Source organism: Lagenorhynchus albirostris, chromosome 18 (genome assembly GCF_949774975.1).
Source record: "Lagenorhynchus albirostris chromosome 18, mLagAlb1.1, whole genome shotgun sequence".
Lineage (NCBI taxonomy): Eukaryota > Metazoa > Chordata > Mammalia > Artiodactyla > Delphinidae > Lagenorhynchus > Lagenorhynchus albirostris.
The window spans coordinates 32,492,501-32,519,935 of NC_083112.1; the positions used below are offsets into that span (position 1 = coordinate 32,492,501).

At 37.5% G+C, this 27,435-nt stretch overlaps 1 protein-coding gene across 1 annotated transcript in view; it reads right to left on the minus strand.

Annotated features, from left to right (window-relative positions):
* Nucleotides 1-27,435, minus strand: part of DIAPH3 (diaphanous related formin 3) — a 546,228-nt gene that overhangs the window by 327,131 nt on the left and 191,662 nt on the right. Inside the window, 4 exon segments of the mRNA XM_060128783.1 lie at nucleotides 14,856-14,970; nucleotides 15,692-15,883; nucleotides 15,885-16,016; nucleotides 18,654-18,758. Coding sequence (XP_059984766.1) covers nucleotides 14,856-14,970; nucleotides 15,692-15,883; nucleotides 15,885-16,016; nucleotides 18,654-18,758 — 544 coding nt within the window.

A 27,435-nucleotide genomic window follows, 5' to 3' on the forward strand; every position in this document is an offset into this window, starting at 1 on the left:
AATTTTCTCTAACATAATAGTTTTATAGCAGTTTAAATAGTTAAGTGAATTATCTTTACATAATTTTATAAAAACATAAGTAATATTTTGTTGCTTGATTACTAACACACATATAATACTTTATAGTTATAATACAGAATAACCCATAAAACATTTATCTTTCATGTAAAATTGCAAGCTTCCCAGTTATAATACCTTTGAATACTATACCACATTTCACTCAATAAATTTGTTATATTTAAATATTATTTGTATCCAAAAAAAAAAAGAAAAAGAAATATTAGCAAGGATGAAACTGGAACCCCTGTATGTTGCTGGTGGGAATATAAAGTAATTCAGCTGCTTTGGAAAACAGCTGGCAGTTCCTCAAAAAACTAAACATAGAATTACCATAGGATACAGCAATTCCACTCAAAAAAATCAACCCAAAAGGGTTGAAATCAGGTACTCAAACAAATACACGTACAAAAATGTTCAGAGCAGCACTATTCACAATAGCCATAAGGAGGAAACAGCACAAATCCATCAAAGAAAGAATGGATAAACAAATCATGGTATAATACATACAAGGGAATATTATGCAGCCATTAAAAGGAACATAGTAGTGATATATGTTACAATGTGGACGATTCTCAAAACTGATAGCTGAAAGAAGCCAGATACAAAAGGCCACGTATGGCATGATCCCATCTAAATCAAACACCCAGCTTAGATCAATTCAGAGACAGAAAACAGACTGGTGGTTGCCAGGGCTGGAGGGAAGAGACAATGGGGAGAAACTGGTTAATGGTACAGGGTTTTACTTTGGACTGATGCAAATCATCTGTAAGTAGATAGAGGGGGTGGTGGCACATGTGCTAAATGCCACTGAATTGTATACTTTGGTTAATTTTATGTGATGTGAATTGCACCTCAATTAACAACAACTATAAAAAAATCAATACTCAACAAAGGAGCAATTTTAAGGAAAAAAAAAACTATGAACAATAAAATGTGTTACAATCTGTTTGCTAACAGTTATTCCTGGGGTTTGTAGACATCAAATCAAGGTCCATCCAACGATAACAGAATTTACCTAAACTTTTTCCTCCTTCTTATACAGATTCTTGCTGCTAAAACAGGAAAAAAAGGTGAAGCATTTTAGCATCTAGATTCTGAACTTACCCCACTCTCAACCACCTTCATTATTCTCTGAATTTTTTACCTAATTTAGCCCGTTATTCACTTAGAGCTAAAGTCATCAGTGGTAGAGTTAATTGGAATCTAGATCATTTAAATAATTCTACTCTCCTTCCAAAATTCCTATTTGCTTAAAATGAAAAATGACAGTTTGCTTGAGGAGGTTGAAATTATTATATTTCTGCTTTAAAGGAATAAAAAAACATTAATTTCAGCCAACATTAATTTGGTGCCCACTAGGTGCCAGGCAGTTCCCTAGGTACTTAGGACGAAACAAAGATCCCTCTCCTAAAGGAGTTTAAATTCCAATTGGTGCGGAGAGAGAAAAAGACAAATGCATACCTACTAAATAAGTAATAAACAATATGTTAGAAGGTGATAAATGGTATTTTAAAAAAAGAAAAATAAGGTAGGGAGAGTTGGGTTGGAGAGGTTGTGGGCGAACACAGGCAGTGTGGCAGTACTAAACTGGGGGTAAGTACAGGAGCCTCATTGAGAAGGTGACATTTAAATCAAGACTTGGAGGTGGTAACGGGCTGACTCAAGCAGACACCTGGAATAACAGTGTTCCAGGCAGGAAAGAGCCCAAGGCAGGAGTCTACCTGGTATGTCTGAGGTGAATCACAGAGGCTCTCCAGTGTGACTGCAGTGAAAGAACTGAGACGAAGGTTGTAGCAGAGGAAGTGAGAAAGCAGAGGAGCAGGAGTGAGAGTGGTTTCCAAAGCTTCAGCCCTCTCCCAGCAGAAAGGGCTGGCCCACGTAACGGCAGACGGGACGGCTGCACAGAGGTGGAGGCCAGGCAGGCTCTCCAGTGCTAACCTGGTGAAGGACACATCGGCAGCAAGGCAGCAGAGGCTCCCATGGGGAATTTTCCTAGGAGATAAAGAATGGGTAGGGACTGCAAATTAAAACATTCAGAGTAAGTGATGACACAGAGAGAGGCAATGCAATGCATGGCCAAATTTAATGGAAAAAGTAGACCAAATTTACCGGAGAATGGTGTGTAGAATAGAAAAATAGCAAGAAGTATACAGCTAAAAATACAATTTGGACCTGAATGCAGAAGGCTACAAATGCCAGACAGGGAAGGCCTTTTTTCTTTTAATCCCTTAGAATGAATGCACATGTGGGAGACCTGTAGGGACGATAAATCTGAAGACAGTTTATATTACTGTCTTAAAAACAGAAAGACTATGAGAAAACAATACAAAAAAAAAGATTTGAAGAAAGTACATAATGAGTGAAATGGCTATCATGGCTTCTAAAGTTTAAAGGACCAAAACAGAAGGTACGTCATTATGCTGCACTGATAGTCACGGTAGCTGGTCTCAAGGTCATTTCCACACCGATGCGTATCGACTTCCACCCAGGCTCCCCCCAACATGCTCCCACGCCTTTCCCTCCCTCCTTCTCTCTAGTGTCCCAACAGGAGTCAGAGGAACGAACATGAGGCATGAAGTTAAGAAGTAAACCCTTGACTTTCAACTTCTTTCTAATGATGCGACCTTGAGGATTAGATTTTTAACTTCTCCAGGCAACAGCTTCTCACACTAACTCTTATAATGTGAAGACCGGGCCCAGTTAGGAGCTGAGCAGGCACCCACTTCTCCTTTACTTTGTAAGTCAGTTCCTTTCTCTCATTCTTGTTTGCTTCCACCAGCTGTTCTGGCCTTCTTATAACTCTAGAATAATCAAGAATAATGAGAAATTTTGATTTACTGAGATTGTAGGTTATGCTTATTCATCAAGAACACACTGACGAAAATGGCTCTTTTGACAAAGCACACCTCAGAGATACAAAAGTGGGCATGGGACCATCATGTCAGTTTCATTCTCTGCACTCAACAATCCTGCTGAGGAAAAATGATAGCTAAAAAAGAAAAAACCAGTAATCCACTGATTAGTCATTTTTGGATTGCCTAGTCTACAGAACAGTATTCTTTCAGATATATACATATATGTGTATATATACATATATGTATGTATACACACATACAGAGTAAATTCTATTACAAAAGTACTGTTACCACACTGAAGTTGATACAAACTGCTGTTTTCCTTGCTATTGGTATTAAAAGCAGATAAATCTGCTTAAGTTTAATGGAAATACAAATGACTGGTCAATTTTAAAAACTCATATTCACTTTTACAGATAGATAAGATTTTAAATGAAGTTAAATAAAACTTGGGAAAATTAAAAAATATTATTCAGAAAAAGGATAATTTTTAAACAAAAACTTAAAAGCTCTAAAAACTAATGTCCATCATTTAAAAACAAACACAATTATCCCACTGGCTATTTCAACGCTTCTGGGTTGAATCTTACACTAACGGGACCAAGAACGCCAAACTATCCCATTGTGACCTGTGAAACCCTCAAAAATAATTGGTTCTCTAATTGAAAAAGAAAAGAAGATTAAAGAAGGGAAAAGAGCCCTGCTTCAGGAGGAAAAAGTCTCAGACAATACGATGACAGAAGAGTAGACTGGCAAGTAACTGAGCCAACAATTAAATTAAAATAAATTGCTTACTTTGTGTGAAATGTGGTTGTATTAGATCTTTTGATAAATGTGATATCCCTCAGTGGTGAAATTTTTCCAATTAAAATAAACTTTTTATATATTGTATTTAAATTATCCAGTGAAATATGCAATTATAATAACATTTCCCAGCCTGTAATGAAACTGTGTGTTCATATTAGGTCTGAGTAATATTTGGACTAGGAAAAGGTCCCTCTTCCAGAAGTCCCTATTATATAAATATTATATAAATATTTATAATATATAAATATTACATAAATATAATAAATATGATTCAGATAAAAATATGTTGTGAAACTTCGTAAAACAAGAGTAACAATCTGTATTTTAAAATATAATTAAACTTTAAGGTGAGGGAATTAAGTTTTTCAACAAGGCAATATAGAAACAGTCATCTCCCACAAGTTTATAATGTATAAAATATAACACATTTCTTTTTCTAAATTAGAACCAGTCTTTCTTTCTTCCTTACATAGTAACAAGTGAAAGTCAAGAACCAATTTGTTTTTAAATACCAGTGGTTCTTTACCCTAGCTTTTTGAAGGGTATTTCTGGCTTGGAAAAAAAAAAAATTAAGTAAAAACATATATACAGAATTTACTAACATCTTAGAAAAAATGAAATTAATAGTATACATTACAAACTGGAAAATATACAGTAGTCTGTGATACCTTTTCACATTAATTTAATATAGTATATTTAAATAAAGAAGAGGAAAAATCATTCCTGGCACTTAGACATATGAGGATTTTTCCTAAAACTCCGGAAAGGCACTTGGCTGTGGTAACAAAAACATATGTTGGTGTGATTAGTAAAGATCCAAAGCTCAATAAACATTTAGTGAACAGAACAAATGATTTAAACAGTTAAGCCAAAATGCCCCAGGACCCAAAAATGACATTCCTATAAAGGGAATGCAGGGCTAAAGGAGACTGGCATAATTTTAATGAGCGGAATCAACAGGGCCAAGTACCTTGTGAAATGCTGCAATTTTATGGCATCCAGTTATCCCAAACCCCGTCCTCTGTCAGAAGTGTCCACGTCCTAATCCTTGGAGTCTGTGAATATCTTACCTTACATGGAAAAGGGAACTTTGCCAGTGTGGTTAAGGTTAAAGACCCTGAGATTAGGAGAGTCTCCTGGACGATCCAGATGGGCCCAATTTAATCACATGAGTCTTTAAAGAACCTCTCCTGACATAGGTCAGAATCTGAGAAGCATGTACTCAAGGAAATCAGGTGGGGAAGACTCAGCTCACTGCTGCTGGTTTTGAAGAATCTAGAAGGAGGCCACAGACTGAGGAATGTGGGCAGCCTCTGGAAGCTGGAAAAGGCAAGGGACAGATTCTCCTGAGAGCCTCCAGAACATAGCCCTTGATTTTAACCCAGTGAGACTAACCTACAGAACTGTAAGATGGTAAATTTGCGTTATTTAAGCTGCTAAATTTGGAGTAATTTGTTATAGCAGCAATAAAAAACTAAGACAAAGCCCCACCTGTGAGCATAATAATTCTTCCCACCTTTGCCAGCTAAACTATGCTGAAACTGGAGGGAAAGAGAGGAAAACGGATGAGAAGCCTATTGAGAGTCCTGACATCACTGGGATACTGAACTTACTAACTCTGGGACTACCAACCACCAGACTTCCCTTTTAAATCACTTTTAACTGGGTACTGTCTCCCGCAGGCAAACTTTCTCACAGAGTCACCAGAAAAGATTGATTTACATACACTAATGCAGCATGTAAGTTTCTAAGTTCATCATCCAATCTTTGATTTGGGGGCTGTGAGTCATTCTGAGATAAACACTTTTCACTTCAAGAGTTTTGCCTCCCCTATCTATTACTAGACAGGCTGTCAGAGAAGAAGAAATACCAACACCCATTTTCAATTAAGTTCCAGACATCTGTTCATGTATTTCCTTAATTTGTCACCAGTTCAGGAAACAAGAGTTAGGCTAAACCATATGTATAAAATACAATTGTATACAGTTGACCTAAATAATTTCTTTAGCTTACATCACAGAGCTGGAGGAGTAACCTATTCTTGAGAAATTATCACTCCTGTGAACATCATGCTAACACTCTATGAAACGAAGAAAATGAACAGTTATCATCCTTTCTGCAAACCCTGGGGGGAATTTAGGCCATCAGCTCTACTTGGTACTCTTATTTGCCTATCAACTAAATGTTCCCTACGCCTTAATGCACCCCAGTTCCACAATGACATTAAGCCGTCCGTACCATCCTCATTAGGTTGAAACTGTAAATAAGTGTCAAAAATAATGAATTATTGGGCTTCCCTGGTGGCACAGTGGTTGAGAGTCCGCCTGCCGATGCAGGGGACGCGGGTTTGTGCCCCGGTCCGGGAAGATACCACATGCCGTGGAGCGGCTGGGCCCGTGAGCCATGGCCGCTGAGCCTGCGAGTCCAGAGCCTGTGCTCTGCAACGGGAGAGGCCACAACAGTGAGAGGCCCACGTACCGCAAAAAAAAAAAAAAAAAAAAAAAGGAATTATTGACACGATCCAGTAAGCTTTTATAAAGAACTGAATGAGCTTTCCAAGATCACTCTCGAATCATCAGCTCAATGCTCTAAAACAGAATCACACCAAGAAAAACAAAGTTAAATTTTTCAATTTTTAAAGTTCATGAAATTACACACCAGCTCCATTAATGGGCACCAGCTCCATTAACGACATAAACTGAAAGAAAGAAAAAACATCACAGAAAAACTTTTAAAAAAAGAGGGAAATAAAATCCCAAACAGGTCTTTACATTTATTCCTGATTCAACAGATCCTTCTCTACAGAAACTTAATAAAGCATTTGACAGTTAAGATGTACACAAAAATGCAAGAAACAAGAGGTATAGACCAGTATTCTAAAAGTCTTCCTAAGTGGCTATTAACATAGGTCCATTAACAGAGCAGTTTCATGGTTTAGAAAGCTTCATTTGGAAATAAGGCCAGGGACTTCCCTGGTGGCACAGTGGTTAAGAATCCACCTGCCAGTGAAGGGGACAAGGGTTTGAGGCCTGGTCCGGGAAGATCCCACATGCCACGGAGCAACTAAGCCTGTGCGCCACAACTACTGAGCCTGCACTCTAGAGCCTGCGAGCCACAACTGCTGCTACAATGAACTGGGCATTGCAAAATATGTTTTAAAATATTCATCATATAATCCTCACAATAAACTTATGAGCTGGATCTTAACTCCCCCATTTTAGAGAGGAAAGACCTACAGCTGTAAGGGCTGGGGTCGCACACTTGTAGGTGGATTCCACAGTGCCTCACTTCTCCTGCAGACTCCACAGCGTGATGTTAGTATTTACAGTTCAAATACTTACAGAAGTAAAGAGAGGTACCAAATGATGAAAGATGGTCTTAATAAAAAACGGCAGGTTTTTAAAGCCTTTAATATAAATTGTGGGATGAGGATGAACTGCTGTGGGGCAGTGGTAAGGTGGCAGGAGATGAGAGGAAAATTATTTTAAATCAAAGAAGAGCACTTTAAATAAAACATAATAGGATTTCTTTTAATCAGAGAAGCAGCATGGCATAGCAGAAGGAGCAATGGCTTTACACTCATATCTGTATTCCATTCACAGTGGCGGCTCCTTTTAGCTGAACTTCACTTGAAGAGCACAAATTTTTTTAATGATAAAATGTATACAACATTTGCCTGGGGCCCTTTGCAGAACTGTTTTGAGGAGCAAATAAAACGATATAAATGAAGTAAACATAACTGCTAAAAAGAAAGACACATTATTAATACTGTTGTTTTATTACTGTCTAATTAGGGAATAAGTTTTCTATTTTTTTTCCATTTTTGATATATGCTTTTATTAACAAATGCATTATGGCCTGTTAACATGGATTTAAAAAATGGATGGCCAGATGTTGGAACCACCATAAAAACTTATTCTAAGCTGGATAAAATATCTCATTACAAATAACACACTAGCCCTTTAAATTACAAAACAAACCCAAAAACCACATACCTGTGAATAGGCAGCAGTTGAGGCGAGGCCCCTGACCTCCACCTCACTCCCACCTCTACATGCTGCAGCAGGGTCCTTAACCTTTTTTGCCATGGAGCTCCATTGGCAATCAGAGAAGTGGACCCCTTCTCAGAATAATTTTTAAATGTATAATTTAAATACATAAGATTTCAAAGGAAGCAAATTGTTCTCGAACGCAGTTATTAAAATGCACTGTTTATGGACTGGTAACAAACATGTATGGCAACCATGGAGATGGACTGCTCAGATCTCCCTTTAGGAAAGAACTTTCCACTCGGTTACAAAGGAACACACTTAGCTGACAGGCTCCAAGCCATGAGCACCCTCAGGACCCTCCTCAGTTTTGGAGCCCCAGCCAAGGACTGAGCACGGCAGAAGTAACCAGGCCTGGCCATCACGGCCCAACCTGGGACTCCTCTGACAGGCATTCTGGGCTCCAGCACTCCCTCCCAGCTGCGCTGGCTGAGAAGATTTCTCAGATTTGCATCACAGTCCCAGGTTCTTCCTGCCTAGTCCTGCTCTCAACTGCCTTTACCTTTCACATACATAACCCATCCCTTGCCCCTTAAAAAAACCCTCCTACACTTCAACATCTCAGCATCTGCTTCCTGGAGGACCCAACAGACAAAATATGCTTCTTTATTAATGTCTTAAGTAACAAGGTCTAGCTGCAGGTCTAATAATTACTCTAATTTTGAAGTAGTGATGAGTTTCAATGATATTTCAATGTACCTGAAGCAATTCTCATGTGATATGAAAGTACGTATGAACCTTACAGGTGGAAACGACATAGGTACTGCTGTGTTTGTTGCCTATATTTATCATTGAAGGAAAAACTAAATTTCAGTTAGAGGTTAATGAAAGTGATGATGCTAATTTTTTTTTTTTCTTAGCCAAGTTCATAGGCCTCAAGTTAAGAACTCCTGGTGTAGTGTGTGTCTGACTTTGAAATATCCATTCTTTTAAGGCACAGACACCTACTCAGACAAGTCAGAGCTGTGATAAGCAAAGGTCTCTAAACTGGCATTCTCCTCAGAAGCCATGACAGCCATGAAAGCTTGTGGTAAACACAGAACATGTTCAAGGTATCAGAGCATATGCCCAAATGACCTAACCTTGAGGGACCAAGAAAACAACAACAACACCCAGCTTACCTAAACACATGAATATATAATCACCTCCAAACCTAAGTTATGAAATTCAAAGTTATAAAATTACAATAAAGTTATTTCCACAGAAAGTTTTTTTTTCTGTTACAAAAGAATTTACTACACTGTTTATTTAATATCGAATTCCTATAGCATGGAATCCAGCAAGAAGCGCTTATCTCCTTATGACTCTCCTACCACGATCCCACTCCCTCCTTGTGCTCCAGGGATGGATCCAGGTACAGTGCTAACTCCATGTGATTCTCTCTCTTCCAAGCCTGGCAAGTGGTGTGTGTGGAGGAGGGCATGGGGGTCAGAGAGAGTAGAGAAGAGAGGAAATGAATGGCCAGATTTACAAAATATTACTTTAAGATTAAAATAGCACATTCAGAAGGAGGAGCCTCATTTATATTTTCAGAAGAACAATGGTGTGCACTAACTATGAGTGGGAGTCCTGAGTGATAGAACATACTGCAGACAAGGCAGTCGAAAAATGCACTTTGAGCAATCAGAGGGCAACAAGAGATGCCAGGGTAAATGGGGAAGAAGACAGAAGAAGGAAATGCAGGAAATGGAAGAGAAATCCTAAGAGACAAAATCCTAAGCGATGACAATGGCATGTAATGACCTTACAATTTTGTTAAGGTTTGACAGCTACAGGCGCACCACTGAAAACTGCTACCAGAATTAAAATACCACGATGAGCCACTTGTAATACGGAAGGGAGACAGCATCCCCCAATCTACCACTAGTCAAGTGACACTAGTTGAATCCAGTGCCCTAATACCATTCTTTTCTCCAGTGGAAGAAGAAAAAAAGAGAATAGAAAAAAGGAAAGAAAAAAAGCCATGTTTATGGGCATACCCCCCCCAATACAATACATACAAGTCCAAGCCTCCTCCTTTTCTGTTTATAGCATCAGTACAATATATAAGAAACATGCCTATTTACAGGGACCTTTAAACCTTCTATCACACCATGCCAAAGATATGCTGGGTAACTAAGTGTGTAACTGAAGCATTTTGTGGACTTGAAAGTTGCCTGTGGCTCCAACCTAAATAACCCCTTTCTTTACGCTCTCTCTATAGGTTTTATTTCTCTAAAGCTTTCAGAATAAATTTCTGTTTCTTTTGCAACCCAACAGAGAATATAATTGGTAACAATGAGATACTCTCTAATGGTGAAACAAGCAAGACATTCCTGACCTATCTCATAATTTCCTTAAGTTCTTTCCAGATTCAGCCACAGACAAGAACCAAAATAAATCCCTAGAGAAATATTTAATTTGCCACTGACTTCCTCCCCAATCTTCCCAAACTAGTGTTTGTCAAATGTCTTTTCAGAAACCTTTAAGATGTTGAAGATATGTTACATTCATTTTGGCATCATCTCTATATTAACATGCTCTCAAGAACCATACTTCTGTTATAAATTATATTGTTCACCTTAATGTAGGCTTCTGAGGTAGTTCAGGATTTTTTATACACTTTGGTTCATACAGAGGAATAAATTGTGTTTCAGATACAAAGCAACAAACTGAACACAGCCAAGTCACAGGGATACTCCATGGTTTATCACTTCCTACCCCAATACTTTGTCCACGGAACTATGATGTCAGAAATCGAAGCTTGATTTGTTTTTAAGTACATAATCCATTAACTGTTTCCATATGCCATAACTGTTCAGTTGAGAAATTATTTATAAACCAGTTTATTGGCCCTATCTGGCAAATATGATGCACCTGTTATAAAATTCGATTACTTCAGAAAGCTAACAATTGTGGAACCACATTTTCATAATAAATCAGTCTATGAGAATTAGACTATTCATATACTTTCAGAAAGCCCTTTAATCCCTATTAAGTTAACAGTTTGTGAATAATGAAAGTAATTAATATTAATTTTAGTCGATAAATCCAACACCAATAACCCGTTAGTATACGTTAATCCATTTTCCAACAGCCTGTAAAAATTAACCAACAGATGCTTCCACTCTGGTAAAAAATATGCAGGCCATTAGCATTATTTTGATGATACCAAATGTTCAATATAGTATATGAACATTGTGATTAAATTTCTGAGAGATATACAAACAATGTTCTTTTATAACCTTGTTAAGTCTTAACAGAAGCCAGAGACAGTAAAACATGGCAGTCTTTTCTACAATCAAGATCAGTACTGGTTGTCCCACTCCTTGTTCTTAGACTTCACCTGCGAACTTGACTGCGCTTCACCAAGGCCACAGAGTAACATGAGTACAGGGCCCCTCACCACAGTGTCCCCAGTGCTAAACACAAGGCCTCACATTCAATGTGTCCCCTGTAAATACTTGTCGACTTGAACAATGGTAGCCAAATAGGATAAAGAGAAAAAGCAGAAGAAATTAAAGAGGCAGATGAGAAAAATAAAAGAAAAAGATGATCAGGAAAAATGTCTACATGTTATTTTCAAAAGAATCTAAACTATGGAAAGCTAAGATGTATCTCAAAAGTTCAGGATGGAGAGAAGCAAGGAAAACAAAGTGAGATACTTAATAGGGAAATAAAGTATAAAAAAGAAAATGATACTACTGAATCAGAAAAAAAATGTTGATTTCATAGGAAATGGCTTAGAGGGGGGTTTCCGTACTCCTTAAGATATGACACAAGGGGGCTTCCCTGGTGGCGCAGTGGTTGTGAGTCCACCTGCCGATGCAGGGGACACGGGTTCGTGCCCCAGTCCGGGAAGATCCCACGTGCCACGGAGCTGCTAGGCCCGTGAGCCATGGCCGCTGAGCCTGCGCGTCCGGAGCCTATGCTCCGCAAAAAAAAAAAAAAAAAAAAGATATGACATGAGGCACGCTTCATTGAAGCAATGCTATAAAAGTCACAGGGAGGGGATTAGTTTAGAAAGCAAAGTAAGTAAAATCTAACTGGAAAAAAGGAAGAAATATAATAAAGGGCAATATGAGTTAAGAGGGAACGTCCAACTCGCTTACCAATAACATCTTGCTCCATCTATGAGTCAGTGGGGCAGGGTGCTATTGTGGGGAGTTAGAACTGTTTTGCAATCATAGACCAAGAGAAAAACCTCAGCAGAGATGTGGTAAAGTTTAAACAAAGTCACATGAAGAAGACCCAGCTCAGGGCTGGTATACCACAGGTACTCAATAGGGATTATTAGTTCCTCTTCCTCTTCCAACTCCCAGGTTATGAGACCTCTGAAACCCAACAATCTTAACCTAAACGTCTCATAAACCTAAAGCAGTGTAAAATAAATAGCCATACTTAGGACAAAAAATAAAGAACATGAGAGAAAATCCCAAGGTTCTTTTTAGATTATTGGATTCAGTTCCTTTCTTTCTTTTTCCTTTCTGCCAATTTCAAATGCTTAGAAAGCACAAACATTGGCATCTACCATTTAAAATGCCTGGAATGGAACATTCAACTATGTCAGAGAAAGAGCCCTGGTTCTTAGTCCAAACAGGTACTTCAATTAAAAAAAAAGTTTAAAAAAATCTTTTCTCTAAAAATCCACAACTCTTCAGTAATCTGAATTCTTTGTCCTTCCCTGCCAAGTTGTGATGCAAGCCAATGATGACAATCAACTAGCAGCCCGTGCCTCTATCTCCCCCTGCCTGCTAGAGAGTGGAGAGCAACTATATTTCTACCTGGAACTCAACAATGCATAATAGGTTTAATTTTGAATTCTGCAGAAATGACAAAATTGATTCAAAGTAACCTTTGGTGTCACGTGAAACAGGCAAATATTCGCAGCCAGGCCACGAATAAAGAGACAAGGAGCAACCTATCCACCAGCCCTCTGTCTTGTCCAAGTTTTCTAAGCACCTTTCTCTTACCTTCCTTTCTGACCTTTCCTATAAAATATCTACTGAAATCCTGTCTTTCTGAAAGCAGCAATGAATAGCCTTTTCTAATGAAATACTAATAATGCCAAAAAGAACACTTAAGGCTCCTCAAATAATGCCTTCTAGGAATTATTCTTTAAAATCCGAACCAAAAATAGTCACCTTCTCAGCTCGCCACCTGTTGGCATTGTGAAATGTTGGCACTGCCCCGCGTTACAACCCTGGGCTTCCCTATCTTTCTGTTGATTATGGAAATATCATCTACTGGTCCCAGAAAAGAGGAAGCAGCATTTGAGCTGAGAGAAAAGAAGTCATAGCCTCTGCCAGCCTCTAAGTCAAACCAAGGAGAGGTTCAGGGCAGTGTGGATGCATGCACCAATCCAGAGAGGCACTGATATATGGAATATTCAGAAAAGGATCATTATTTCCTCACCTTAACCTTTACAACTAGTATTAGATTGAGCAAATATGTTGATTTTTTTCAACCTTAAATCGTAAGACTAAAGTTAGATGACAAGAATTTTTTAAAGGTCCAATTATTTCATTTAGGGCTAACACTACAGCTAAATTAAAGACATGCTAACAAGTTTCCCTTTTGAGCCTCATTAATTAAGAAAGTAATCAGAGTAAAGAGGGAAAAAAAATAGAGAAGCTGGATCCCAGAATTACTTAAATAGCTTTTAGGTACCACCCTTTCTACCTACTAGAAAAGCAGAGGGAAAACTAATCAATTCCAGATTATGAAATCTGAAATTCTGAAGTGTTTTACATGTAAATACACATTTTAACTGCCATATATTTTCCCTGATTGCCTGAAGAGTGCACTAATCTTATTCAAAGAAAATTTTGATTCTCCATAATCAAAAGATAAAATTAAGATCTGCTTACTTCACAAGTTTCCCTATGGTAAGCTTGCTAAGAAAATGCCCCTGGTTTTCATTTTTACTATTTTGGTCAAGACCAATGGTGTTCCAAAATATCTGATAAAGGCTTTGGATTTAACACAAATTCTAGAAATCTAATTTACAATTACCTTTTAGAGTTTCTAACTTACAATTATTTTTTTTAAGTTTTTAATTTATATTTTAGAAAGCATTTCAAAGGAAAGCAAATGTTTTTTTGCTATCTGCCAACATCCCTTGGTTGCTGTGATGATCAAGTTAAATCACGTATATAAAGCATCTAGCATGGTGCCTAGTACACGGTGGGCACTTTAAGAAATCAATTCTTCTGTCTATACCAAGCCTTCCCATCTCCATCCAGATGGAGAAAAGCCCGCGCACAGCAAAGAAGACCCAACGCAGCCAAAAATTAAAAAACTAATAATTTTAAAAAATAATTAAAACAAACAAAAAAAGATAACGACTGACCTAAGTGCCTTGTACTACAAACCTAAAATGTGTTACTTAAAAATGAACTGAACAGTATATGTGCATATCAGCCCTGAAACATAAGTGGTAGGCCCATGACGCTGGATGAGAAAAAATCAAATTTCAGATAAGAGTAATTCCTAAATATAATTGTTAAAAAGAGAAAAATCACACTGCACAGGTAAAAGCTATCTGTGATGGCTTTTTTAGACTCTATTTCAAACTAATTCTCTATTTAGACTTCACCTGCGAAATTGACTGCGCTTAGACTCTATTTCAAACTAATTTTCAAGACGCTCTATAAATTTGATATTTCTATCCCATGTGAGTCATACTAATTAATTATGTGATAGCCACTGTAACATTAAAGGGTGGGAAAATTCTGACTAGAGGAAGAGTTACATTTTGTTTTCATTTTTCTATTTCTCATTGACTACAGGGAATTTTCACACCAAAATTTTCTCTGAAAATACCCTCCTTTACGAAAGTCTAATTTAGAATATCTTCAAAGAAGGTATTATAAAGAAATTTTTTTAAGTTTTGTATTAAATCATTTGTATTTTAAAAATTGTTCAGTTGATACTCTATATAAAAAATTAACTTCAGATTATTCATTGGATTATTCATTTATCCATTAGTAACATAAAAAAATACCATTTATATGACACAAATAATACTTTCTAAAGGTAAGCATATAAAAAGTTACAATATTAAAATACTAAGAGTGACAAATAACCAAGATATTAAACTTACCTTTTGGTTGGCAACAAAACATATTCTCAAGTTTACAAAGCAAATCCACATTTTCATACTTATTTTCATTTGCTTTTACCCAGAAACAGTCTTCAGTCATTTCCTGAGGTCTGATCTGCAGCCAGAGAGAAGACAGATTCACACACAGTTGAGTGTTTCATCTGTCCCCCACACCCAATCACCATGTCTACACCCAGTGCCCCAGAGCTGCCAGTAGATGTTTATGAAGTAATCTCTGTAAGATTTTTTTCCCAAAGTATGTTCAATGAAATACAAGTTCTGCAGGAAGTTAATGTGTTATTAGGGAGAAAAAAAAAAAAAAAGGTTCCGCTCTCAAATAGTTGGGAATTTGAAGTTGAATGAAATGAAGTTTGTTTCTTCTCAATTATACTTCTCCTAGTCTTTAGCAATGTTCAATTTATGTGACCATGGAACCATCATTCTGCAGGATTCAGAATTCCTATGTCTCGACTAACTATCCACTTCTGACAAGTAGTGATACTTTTCCCAAAAGCTATCAATATAAAAAAGTTCCTAAGAATACTATTTTTTTTGTACTTTTGAAAAACACTTCAAAATACAGAGTATACACAATAATGTTGAATTGGCAATTTAATTACAATCAAATCCCATTGTAACAACTAACATCAATTCCTACCCAATTTATAAACCAGAGAGCTTTAGTCAATAGCAAAGGGCTTTGACTCAACATTTTTATTTAAAATAATGCCTGTTTATTTAATGTCATTTTGAATAGGGATCCCATTGGAAACTAAATACAATTATATTTAAGTTTTAATCTAGGTAACAGTATTATTTCTCTATTTCTGTTTTACCTTTAACCAATTCAATCTTCTCATGCTGGTCTCCGGTTTAAATTCTTTCTTTGGTTTTAACCCAAAAGGCAGGGTTGGTGGTGGGGGAGAGGTTCGTCCACAGAGAAATCCCAGGGGAGGTGGTGGAGGCACAGGACCACCACCAAATGGCATGGGCATTCCTGGAAGGGGAGGGGGTGCAGGTGGGGGGGGGAGGGGGTGCAGGTGGGGGGGGAGGGGGCAAGCCTCCACAAGAGGGCAGTGGCTGCGGTGGAGGAAGTGCTGCGTGGCCAGTTCCATTTTCTTTTGAAGAAGGCAAATAGGTACCCGGTGGCAAGGCACCAAACTATAGGGGAAAGAAAAAGAAGAAATATGACAAAGAACTCTCTATAAAACACATTAAAGTACACTTTTCTCAAAAATAAAGTATTATTTTAAACCAAAAACAACTGAATTTCAGTAACGTCATGTGGTTTAACCTAAAAACAAAATTTCAAAGATTTTTTTTCCCAATTTAAGAATATTATAGCTTTTGTTTTCATAAAAATGTAATTGTCAGAAATATTACTCCCCGTTTTGAGGTAGTTATGGCCAACCAGGTGGAGATGTCCAGGAGGCAAATGGCAACATGGGCCTAAAAGATCTGAAAGTCAGCAGTCTCTACAGGACAGCTGAAGAAGCCATGGGTGTAGATATGTTCACCCAGAGTATGCAGCATGAGGAAAAGTTTGTATACAGAATTCTACAGGACACCAGCATTTAAGTGGTAAGTAAAAAAAAAATAAGATCCAGAAAAAGAGAGGTAAATAATATTGCCACATCGTGCCTTTGCCCTTGAGAAAAAAAATCTAAGATTCTTAGGAGGACCTTCAGAGCATGTCACGATCTGGTCCCTGTGACCACTAGGCACTTCTGTCCTTATGTTTCCATGGCATAATAACAATAGATGCATTTTTACTATCATAAAGGTGATCTGGGTTGATAAATAATTTTTTGTGATATGGTTATTTCCTGAAATTACTAACTTCAACTCTGAGCCATACAGCTATAGGAGTATTAATAAATCATTTAAAAGTTTTATGGCACAATTATGGAAAATAGATCATGTATAAAGGCTTGAAATCGATATCCAAGGTCAGCACAAAGAAAAAGTATTTAAGAGAAGTTGAAACCACAGTCAAAAAACATGCCTTATCAAAAACATTAAGTATAAAGAAGAATCACTTTAGTGTTATGCTGGGTTGCTGTGATCATGAATAGCACAGCCCTCTCAATGTTAAGGATGTATGTACATTATACTCACACTCAGTATACATTTATGGTTAACAATTAATGTCTTAAAACAAAGGTATGGTTGAATTTCTGCTCTAGATTTTGATGGGTGTGACAGACTTATCACTGATGGGGCCAGACACTGTGACCACCTTGCCTCCCATTCTATCCCCAGCACCTAACAGTACTTGGCTGTTAAGTGACTGAAGGAATGAAGTCACAGATAATAAAACATATTTTATTCATAACCTTTATAATCAGCATAGCTTTGATCAAAGAGAAGTATATTAAGACAAATGCATAGATTTCATGAGAAATACAAACTTATCCAAAGGAAGTATTTGTCAGTTGTTATTCAAAAATGAATATTGTGGCCAGTGTCAAGTCTCTAATTACAGGCTTTCCTCTAATAGACATAAACAAAGGTCATCACTGTACACAATTTAAAACAACACAGGAGATTCCTTGATTTAATCTGCTTCAAAATGTAAATATATTCCCATTTGACATAAAAGCACATGCAGCAATAACATATCCAAAGATGGTGAATATGTTTTCTATAAATTGAAATTTTCTAGAGTAGATTTACGAGTAATGCTTCAACTGGGAAAAATTAAAAAGAAAGGAAAGTCTAAATTTATACTAGCCCAGACCAGGAAAAACTTTTCATGAATATTTCAGCCATTGTCTATAACTCAGTCTGAAATTAAAAAACACAAATGTTTTTTTAATATGAGAGACAAGGAGCCACATAAGAAAGATGAAAACTTTCAATAAATTGTGGTACCTTCTCTTGCAGCACTAAAGAAAGATGATCAGTGAGAATTTTCTTGTAGATAGATTCTATTTTTTTTTTTTCCAAAACTGAACACTAACATATAGCTCTTAGGGTATCTTCAGACAGACTCTGCAACAAAACTATGCACTAAAGTATAAAAGAAAACAAACTCTCAAAATAACATAAGAAATAGTATACCTAAGACTATTTCAACATAACCATAAATTAGGATGAAAGGAAAACAGCAAAACTATACTTATTGCTCATCATCTTATGTGTAAATCTACATGAAAAAATTTAGCTGTGAAAATTCTACTTCCTTACTTTCATCCATTTAAAACATGCAGATGATATATTTCTTGCTACCTAAATGCTTTATGTGTAGAGAGCGTATGTGAGTGTATGTATTATCTGCTCCATAATCCAGATTTGCTCTCTTTTTTGTCATGTTTTAAATGTTTACTTTTGGAAATTGAAAAATTATCAGAAAATGTTCTCATTCAGCTAGAGGTTATCTTTCACTGCAAGGTACCCATAGGCTGAAGGTTTTCAAAAAATAAATAGCTTGAGCAATAATTTTCTGTAGTGGGATAAAGATCAGTGATGAATGACAAGTCTAAGAATAAAAGACTTTCTTACCCTTAACGCTTAATTACCTAGCAAACACGTGACATCAGGTACAAAACCCAAACAAAACATAAGGAAGTAGATTAGTAAAAGTTTAGACGTTCTTAAAAATGCAAGCAGAAAAAAAGGGGCAAAATCATTTTAAAAATAAACACAGCGGAATAGAAATACATATAAACAATAATATGAAAACATACAAGGGAAATTAAAGTTTCAACATTTTGATGCTATGAAGATATGATACGACCTTTGTTCCCCTGGTGAGCTTTCAATACCCAAATTCACTCCAGGTAGATGGTATTTTACCTGTGATTTAAAAGCTTGTAACTCTGCTTGAAGCTCGTTAATCTGTGCCTCTTTTTTCTGCAATTGAGCCTGAGTTTCTTGGTGGTCGGTAAACTCTTTTTCAAACTGAAAAGGAAAAAAGAAAAAGAAACAAAAACACACAAGAAAGAGAGTAAGATGAAAATACAAAGCACTATTCTTCATCTAGAAATTTGATTCTAATGATCTGTTGGTAGAACATAAACTTTTATGAAAGGAGTGGTAGATTTTTGCTAAGTCACCCACAGCTTTTCTCTAGGTCCCTCTAGGTCCCACCAAAATCATTCATTTGCAAAGGAGCAGACAAAGCCAGAAATGAAATCTGTGACCATCTCCTCTCAGCAGAACAAACTGGGCCCACAGTTATCCGGAACCCTGGCATTTTTCTTAAAAGTCCCTAAATATCATTGCAACTTTGTGTAAAATAATAGAGAGCTAGGCATTGTACTGAATTCCCTGACCCTTACCTGCAAAAACTTATACTTGAAACTTGTCTGAAGTTTATCAACATGATTTAAAAGAATTCCACTTGAATATTTATTTATTAATAAATAACTCCACTTTGTAAATGCATCAATTACTTTCTTTTTTCTTACTACAACATCATGAGGTTTAAGGACCTGATGCAGGCTCTAACCTTCAACAACAGTTTAAGAGGATAAAGTCCATTTTATTTATCATTAATCTTTGGGAAATGAATGATAAATTAGTCTTTCAAAGTCCTTAGTGCAACACTTTGTGGGAGGAAGGCAAATAATAAAATTTGGTGAATTGAATGAGTTTTCTAATTGATACAGCCACTCATCACAAGTCACCATCCTGTATTCAAACACCTTCACCTCGCCATCATCATGACTAAAAACCTCTACTAGCAGAGGTGAATTCAAATAGAGTACTGCTCATAATCAAGAACAAGTATTTGACTGCCTTTTAAAAATAAAAAATAATAATAATCATTTAAGAAAATACAAATATTTCACAAATGCAGCCTTGAGAGAGTTAGGGTTGGGCTCAGGGTTAGGATTAGGGACTCCATACACTGATGGCTTCCAAGTCCCTACCACCAGCTCAGCTTCACATCTGCACTCCAAAATGTAAACCAGTCTATAAATATATTTCCAACTTAATGAACATTTTTCAAGACTAAGAAAGCATTCCAGTATTTTCAAAGCCAATATTATCATCTTCTCTACAAACTTCGATTTTTGAATACTGCTGTTTCATCTAAAAGATAGCGCATATATCATGACTCCTTTGCTCTTAAACCTTTAGTGGCTTCATTATAAAAGCCACACTCATTAACCTAATATCTAAGTATCCCCTGATATCTGGTCCCATACCATCATTTTCCTTTATTCAATAAATATCTAATAGCATGACTATTATGTGTTTCTCAGAGTAGCAGAGACTAGGGGTACAGAGTTTAAGAGAGTATGATCACTGTGTTTAGTAAGCATAGTGTCTGGTGGCAAAGTCAAAGCAAACTAACCACCCAAAATCTATGAAAATTACCAGCAATAAAGAGAGAAAGACTGGAGGCATGTGCATCATTCCTGGAGGAATGATGCTTGATCTCAGGTTTAAAGAACTTGAGTCATTAGCTGAGAAGTGTAGCTTGCATTTCAAATAGAGTGACTAGCACAGGGTGTACATGAATGACAAGCCATCCCCTGTAAGGGGCACAAAAGGAGGTATGAGAACAAACTGCACAGGATGAAGCTGGAGGTAGACAGGAGTGAAACTGTTGAAAGGAATTTCACAATAAACCAAGAAGCTTTTTCTTTTTTGTAAAACCTAAAAACTGTAGAGAGCTATTAGAGTATTTATCATAAGAAAACAACATAATCAAATTTGCACTTTGGAAAACCCAACCAGCAGCAGTGTGGACAATGGACTGAAAGATAAATACTAGAGGCATAGAAATGAGTGTAGAGCTACTGAAGTTATCCAAGCAAGAACCGAAGCCCTTCCTAAATGAAGGTAGAAAATAGGGTAACGGAAAGAAAAGAAAAAAATATGTATTTTATATATATATATATATATATATATATATATAAACACAATCCAAAATATTAGTGTCTGACTGAACAAAGGAAATGAGTGAGGGGAATATATCTAAGATCACGACATTGTTCTGTTGCTTTGCAAGCCAGCAACAAAGTACTATAATTTGAGGGAATGACATACTTATGGGCAAAAACGATGAATTTGGTTTTGAAGGTATTAAGCTTCAGATACTTATGGGAAATTCAAAATAAATTTATATATGCCTCCACGACTTCCTTGGTGACGGAGTGGTTAAGAATCCGCCTGCGAATGCAGGGGCATGGGTTCAAGCCCTGGTCCAGGAAGATCCCACATGCCACAGAGCAACTAAGCCCGTGTGCCACAACTACTGAGCCTGCACAATAGAGCTTACATGCCACAACTACTGAGCCCACGTGCCACAACTACTGAAGTCCACGTGCCTAGAGCCTGTGCTCCGCGACAAGAGAAGCCACTGCAATGAGAAGGCTGTGCACTGCAACGAAGAGCAGCCCCCACTCTCCGCAACCAGAGAAAGCCCGCGCACAGCAACAAAGACCCAATGCAGCCAAAAATAAAAATAAAAAAATAAATTTATTAAAAAGAAAAAATTTATATATGCCTCCTCCTTGGCCATCTCACCTTGTTGCCTCACACTAATACATCAGGGCTCACATTAGCTCTTACTTCCTTGGGTAAGTCTTCCCTGGCCACACAAGATCTATAGGCTTACAAACCACATAGGGTTTTCCTACCACAACAATTATCACACTGTAATACAAAATTATCAAAATGTAGTATCACACACCTCAATAATACCCACCAACCTGGAAGCTCACTAATAGTGAGAACCTTTTCTATTTTATTCATCACCTTTCCAAAGCTTTATACTTATAATTAAACTCAATAAATATTCGTTGAGTGAAGTCATGAGACTGTTTCTGTCACACCTTCCTTTATATGTTGTATAACCATGTCAATATCATATATACCTTTAGGTCCTCAATCTCCCAGCCTCAAAAATCTTTGAGAGGTCATTTTTTCTACTCTCCTTTATACAACTGCTCAGCCAATGTTTACTGCTACTTAGCAAGAAATAAAAAACTAAATTCTTAGGAGATTAAGAATGAAGAAGTCTTTTTCACAATATCAATATGTACACTATCCTATCTTATAGGCCTTACAATAAGATGCAAAAGGAAAAAGAATTATTTATAGGAATAAAAATAAAACTATAAAAACAACCAGTCATAATTAGTACACTCAAAGAAAACTTATTAAAATTAACTTGACCATACTGAGAGTATCTGTATTACTTACCAAAGAGATAAATTTCTACATCTTCCCCTATAAAACGATCAGACGAAATATAAAGTGTGCTTTAGCATTTTTATATCTATAGTCAAATCACAGTAGCCTTGGGGATAAAATGAATCTCCATTAAAGACGTACTTTATAAAAACTGATATGATAGCCTTCTTCTCCAAAAGAGTTAGCAGAGCAGTATTATGCTTACAAAATTACATGCAAAAATGTCAAGAAACACAGTTAAGGTTGAAGCTCTGCTTAATTTCATTCCCTAGGGTAAATGTATTAGTGCATCTGTACAAGAAGGTGGATAACTCAATATACTCTATGTACTTTCTGACATTTCTGGTCTTCATTTTTCAAATTTATGCACTAAAATAAAGAATGTGTCTAGCAACCATGATAGCTTCCTGCCTAAAGCAAAGTATTTACATGTGTCCTTATAAAGCTATCAGAAAAAAATTCTTGCTGACACATACAAAATGATGTGGCAATAGAAATCTTCTATGGAGCAAAAAATATTTTCTGAGTATACCTAACACATATAACTGCTGACTAAAAGGAGACAACTAACCTTGAACAAGTTCTTTCTTCTATTTACATGAAAAGCATACAATTTTAAAACAATGTCTTAAGAAAGATATCAAGTTTAACACCAGTCATATATGAATACTGTATACATAAAAATGATTATAAAAGCAAATGTAGGGGAGACCTTCAAGATGGCAGAGGAGTAAGACTTGGAGATCACCTTCCTCCCCCCAAATACATCAGAAATACATCTACATGTGGAACAACTTCTAGAAAACACCTACTGAATGCTGTCAGAAGACCTCAGACATCCCAAAGGCAAGAAACTCCCCAGGTACCTGGGTAGGGCAAAAGAAAAAACAGAGACAAAAGAATAGGGACAGTACCTGCACCTCTGGGAGGGAGGTGTGAAGGAGGAAAAGTTCTCACACACTGCGAAGCCCCTTCACTGGTGGAGACGGGGAGTGGCGGGGGGAAAGCTTCGGAGCCACGGAGGAGAGCGCAGCAACAGGGATGCAGAGGGCAAACTGGAGAGACTCCCGCACAGAGGATCGGTACCGACCAGCACTCACCAGCCCGAAAGGCTTGTCTGCTCATCCACCGGGGCAGGTAGGGGCTGGGAGCTGAGGCTCAGGCTTCGGAGGTCAGATCCCAGGGAGAGGACGGGTTGGCTGCGTGAACACAGCCTGAAGGGGGCTAGGGGGCCACAGTGAGCCAGGAAGGAGTCCAGGAAAAAGTCTGGACCTGCCTAAGAGGCAAGACATTGTTTCTGGGTGCATGAGGAGAGGGGATTCAGAGCACCACCTAAACAAGCTCCAGAGATAGGCACAAGCCACGGCTATCAGCACGAACACCAGAGACAAGCATGAAACGCTAAGGCTGCTGCTGCAGCCACCAAGAAGCCTGTGTGCACGCACAGGTCACTATCCACACCTCCCCTCCCGGGAGTCTGTGCAGCCCACCACTGCCAGGGTCCCATGATCCAGGGACAACTTCCCCGGGAGAACACACGGCTCGCCTCAAGCTGTTGCAACATCCCCAGCCCTCTGCAGCTGCAGGCTCTGCCCGCATTCCGTACCCCTCCCTCCTCCCGGCCTGAGTGAGCGAGAGCCCACGAATCAGCTGCTACTTTAACCTTTCCTGTCTGAGCGAAGAACTGACGCCAGAGGGTGACCTACACGCAGAGGCGGAGCTAATCCAAAACTGAACCCCAGGAGCTGTGCAAACAAAGAACAGAAAGGGAAATTTCTCCCAGCAGCCTCAGGAGCAGCAGATTATATCTTCACAATCAACTTGATGTAGGCTGCATCTGTGGAATACCTGAATAGACAACGAATCATCCCAAAATTGAGGCAGTGAACTTTGGGAGCAAATGTAGACTTGGGGTTTGCTTTCTGCATCTAATTTGTTCCTGGTTTTACGTTTATATTAGTTTAGTATTTAGAGTTTATTATCATTGGTAGATTTGTTTATTGATTTGGTTTCACTCTTCCTCCTTTTTTTCTTTTTTTAATATATAGATATATATTTTTTTTCGTTTTTCTCTTATTTTTAGTGTGTATGTGTATGCTTCTTTGTGGGATTTTGTCTGTATAGCTTTGCTTTTACCATTTCTACTAGAGTTCTGTCTGTCCATTTTTTTTTTTTAAGTATAGCTTTTAGCGCTTGTTATCATTGGTGGATTTGTTTTTTGGTTTGGTTACTCTCTTCTTTCTTTCTTCTTTCTATTACTTTTTAACTTTTTTTATTTTTAATCATTTTTTTTTAATTATTTGATTTGATTTGATTTGATTTTTCTCTATTTTTCTCCCTTTGCTTCTGAGCCGTGTGGATGACAGGGTCTTGGTGCTCCAGCCAGGTGTCAGGCCTGCGCCTCTAAGATGGGAAAGCCGAGTTCAGGACATCGGTCCACCAGAGAACTCCCTTCTCCATGTAATATCAAACAGCGAAAGCTCTCCTGGAGATCTCCATCTGAACGTTAAAACCCAGGTCCAGTCAACAACCAGCAAGCTACAGTACTGGACACCCTATGCCAAACAACTAGCAAGACAGGAACACAACCCCACTCATTAGCAGAGAAGCTGCCTAAAATCATAATAAGGTCACAGACACCCCAAAACACACCACCAGAGGCAGTCCTGCAAGACAGAAAGACAAGATCCAGCCTCATCCACCAGAAAACAGGCAGTAGTCCCCTCCACCAGGAAGCCTACAAAACCCACTGAAACAACCTTAGCCACTGGGGGAAGGAACCAAAAACAACGGGAACTACGAACCTGCAGCCTGCGAAAAGGAGACCCCAAACACAGTAAATTAAGCAAAATAAGAAGACAGAGAAACACACAGCAGATGAAGGAGCAAGGTAAAAATCCATCAGGCCATACAAATGAAGAGGAAATAGGCACTCTACCTGAAAAAGAATTCAGAGTAATGACAGTAAAGATAATCCAAAATCTTGGAAATAGAATGGAGAAAATACAAGAAATGTTTAACAAGGACCAAGAAGAACTAAAGAGCAAACAAACAATGATGAACAACTCAATAAATGAAATTAAAAATTCTCTAGAAGGAAGCAATAGCAGAATAACTGAGGCAGAAGAACGCAGAAGTGACCTGGAATACGAAATAGTGGAAATAACTACTGAAGAACAGAAAGAAGAAAAAAGAATGAAGAGAATTGAGGACAACCTCAGAGACCTCTGGGACAACATTAAGTGGACCAATGTTCGAATTATACGGGTCCAAGAAGAAGAAAAGAAAAAGAAAGGGTCTGAGAAAATATTTGAAGAGAGTATAGTTGAAAATTTCACTAATAGGAGAAAGGAAATAGTCCAGGAAGCACAGAGAGTCCCATACAGGATAAATCCAAGGAGAAACATGCCAAGACACATACTAAACTATCAACTATTAAATACAAACAACAAATATTAAAAGCAGCAAGGGAAAAACAACAAATAACACACAAGGGAATGCCCATAAGGTTAATAGCTGATCTCTCAACAGAAACTCTGCAAGCCAGAAGGGAGTGGCAGGACACATTTAAAGTGATGAAACGGAAAAACCTAAAACCAAGATTACTCTACACAGCAAAGATCTGAATCAGATTTGATGCAGAAATTAAAACCTTTATAGATAAGCAAAGGCTAAGAGAATTCAGCACCACCAAACCAGCTTCACAACAAATGCTAAAGGAACTTCTCTAGGCAGGAAACACAAGAGAAGGAAAAGACCTACAAGAACAAACACAATTCAATTAATAAAATGGTAATAGGAACATGCATATCGATAATTACCTTAAATGTAAATGGATTAAATGCTCCAACCAAAACACAGACTGGCTGAATGGATACAAAACAAGACCCGTATAGATGCTGTCTAAAAGAGACCCACTTCAGACCTAGGGACACATAAAGACTGAAAGTGAGGGGATGGAAAAGATACTCCATGCAACTGGAAATCAAAAGAAAGCTGGAGTACCAATTTTCATATCAGACAAACGGACTTTAAAATAAAGACTATTATAAGAGACAAAGAAGGACATTACATAATGATCAAGGGATCAATCCGAGAAGAAGATATAACAATTGTAAATATTTATGCACCCAACATGAGAGCACCTCAATACATAAGGAAAATGCTAACAGCCATAAAAGGAGAAATGGACAGTAACACACTCATAGTAGGGAAGTTGAAAATCTCCCCACTTTCACCAATGGATAGATCATCCAAAATGAAACTAAATAATGAAACACAAGCTTTATATGATACATTAAACAAGATGGACTTAATTGATATTTATAGGACACTCCATCCAAAAACAACACAATGCACATTCTTCTCAAGTGCTCATGGAACATTTTCCAGGATAGATCATACCCTGGGTCACAAATCAAGCCTTGGTAAATTTAAGAAAATTGAAACCGCATCAAACATCTTTTCCGATCACAACACTATGAGACTACATATCAATTACAGGAAAAAAATCTGTAAAAAATACAAACACATGGAGGCTAAACAATACACTCCTTAATAATAAACAAGAGATCACTGAAGAAATCAGAAAGGAAATCAAAAATACCTAGAAACAAAGGAAAATGAAAACACGCCAACCCAATACCGGTAGGATGCAGCAAAAGCAGTTCTGAGAGGAAAGTTTATAGCAATACAATTCTACCTCAAGAAACAAGAAATATCTCAAATAAATAACCTAAACTTACCCCTAAAGCAATGAGAAAAAGAAGAACAAAAAACCCTCAAAGTTAGCAGAAGGAAAGAAAACATAAGGATCAGATCAGAAATAAACGAAAAAGAAATGAAAGAAACAATAGAAAAGATCAATAAAACTAAAAGCTGGTTCCTTAAGAAGATAAACAAAATTGATAAACCATTAGCCAGACTCATCAAGAAAAAAAGGGATAAGACTCAAATCAATAGAATTAGAAAGAAAAAAGGAGAAGTAACAACTCACAATGCAGAAATACAAAGGATCATGAGAGATTACTACAAGCAGCTATATGCCGATAAAATGGACAACCTGGAAGAAATGGACAAATTCTTAGAAAAGGATAACATTCCGAGACTGAACCAGGAAGAAATAGAAAATATAAACACACCAGTCACAAGCACTGAAATTGAGACTGTGATAAAAAATCCTCCAACAAACAATAGCCCACAACCAGAGGGCTTCACAGGTGAATTCTATCAAGCATTTAGAGAGCTAACACCTATCCTTCTAAAACTCCTCCAAAATATAGCAGAGGGAGGAACACTCTCAAACTCATTCTACTAGGCCACCATCACCCTGACACCAAAACCAGACAAAGATGTCACAAAGAAAGAAAACTACAGGCCACTATCACTGATGAACATAGATGTAAAGATCCTCAACAAAATACTAGCA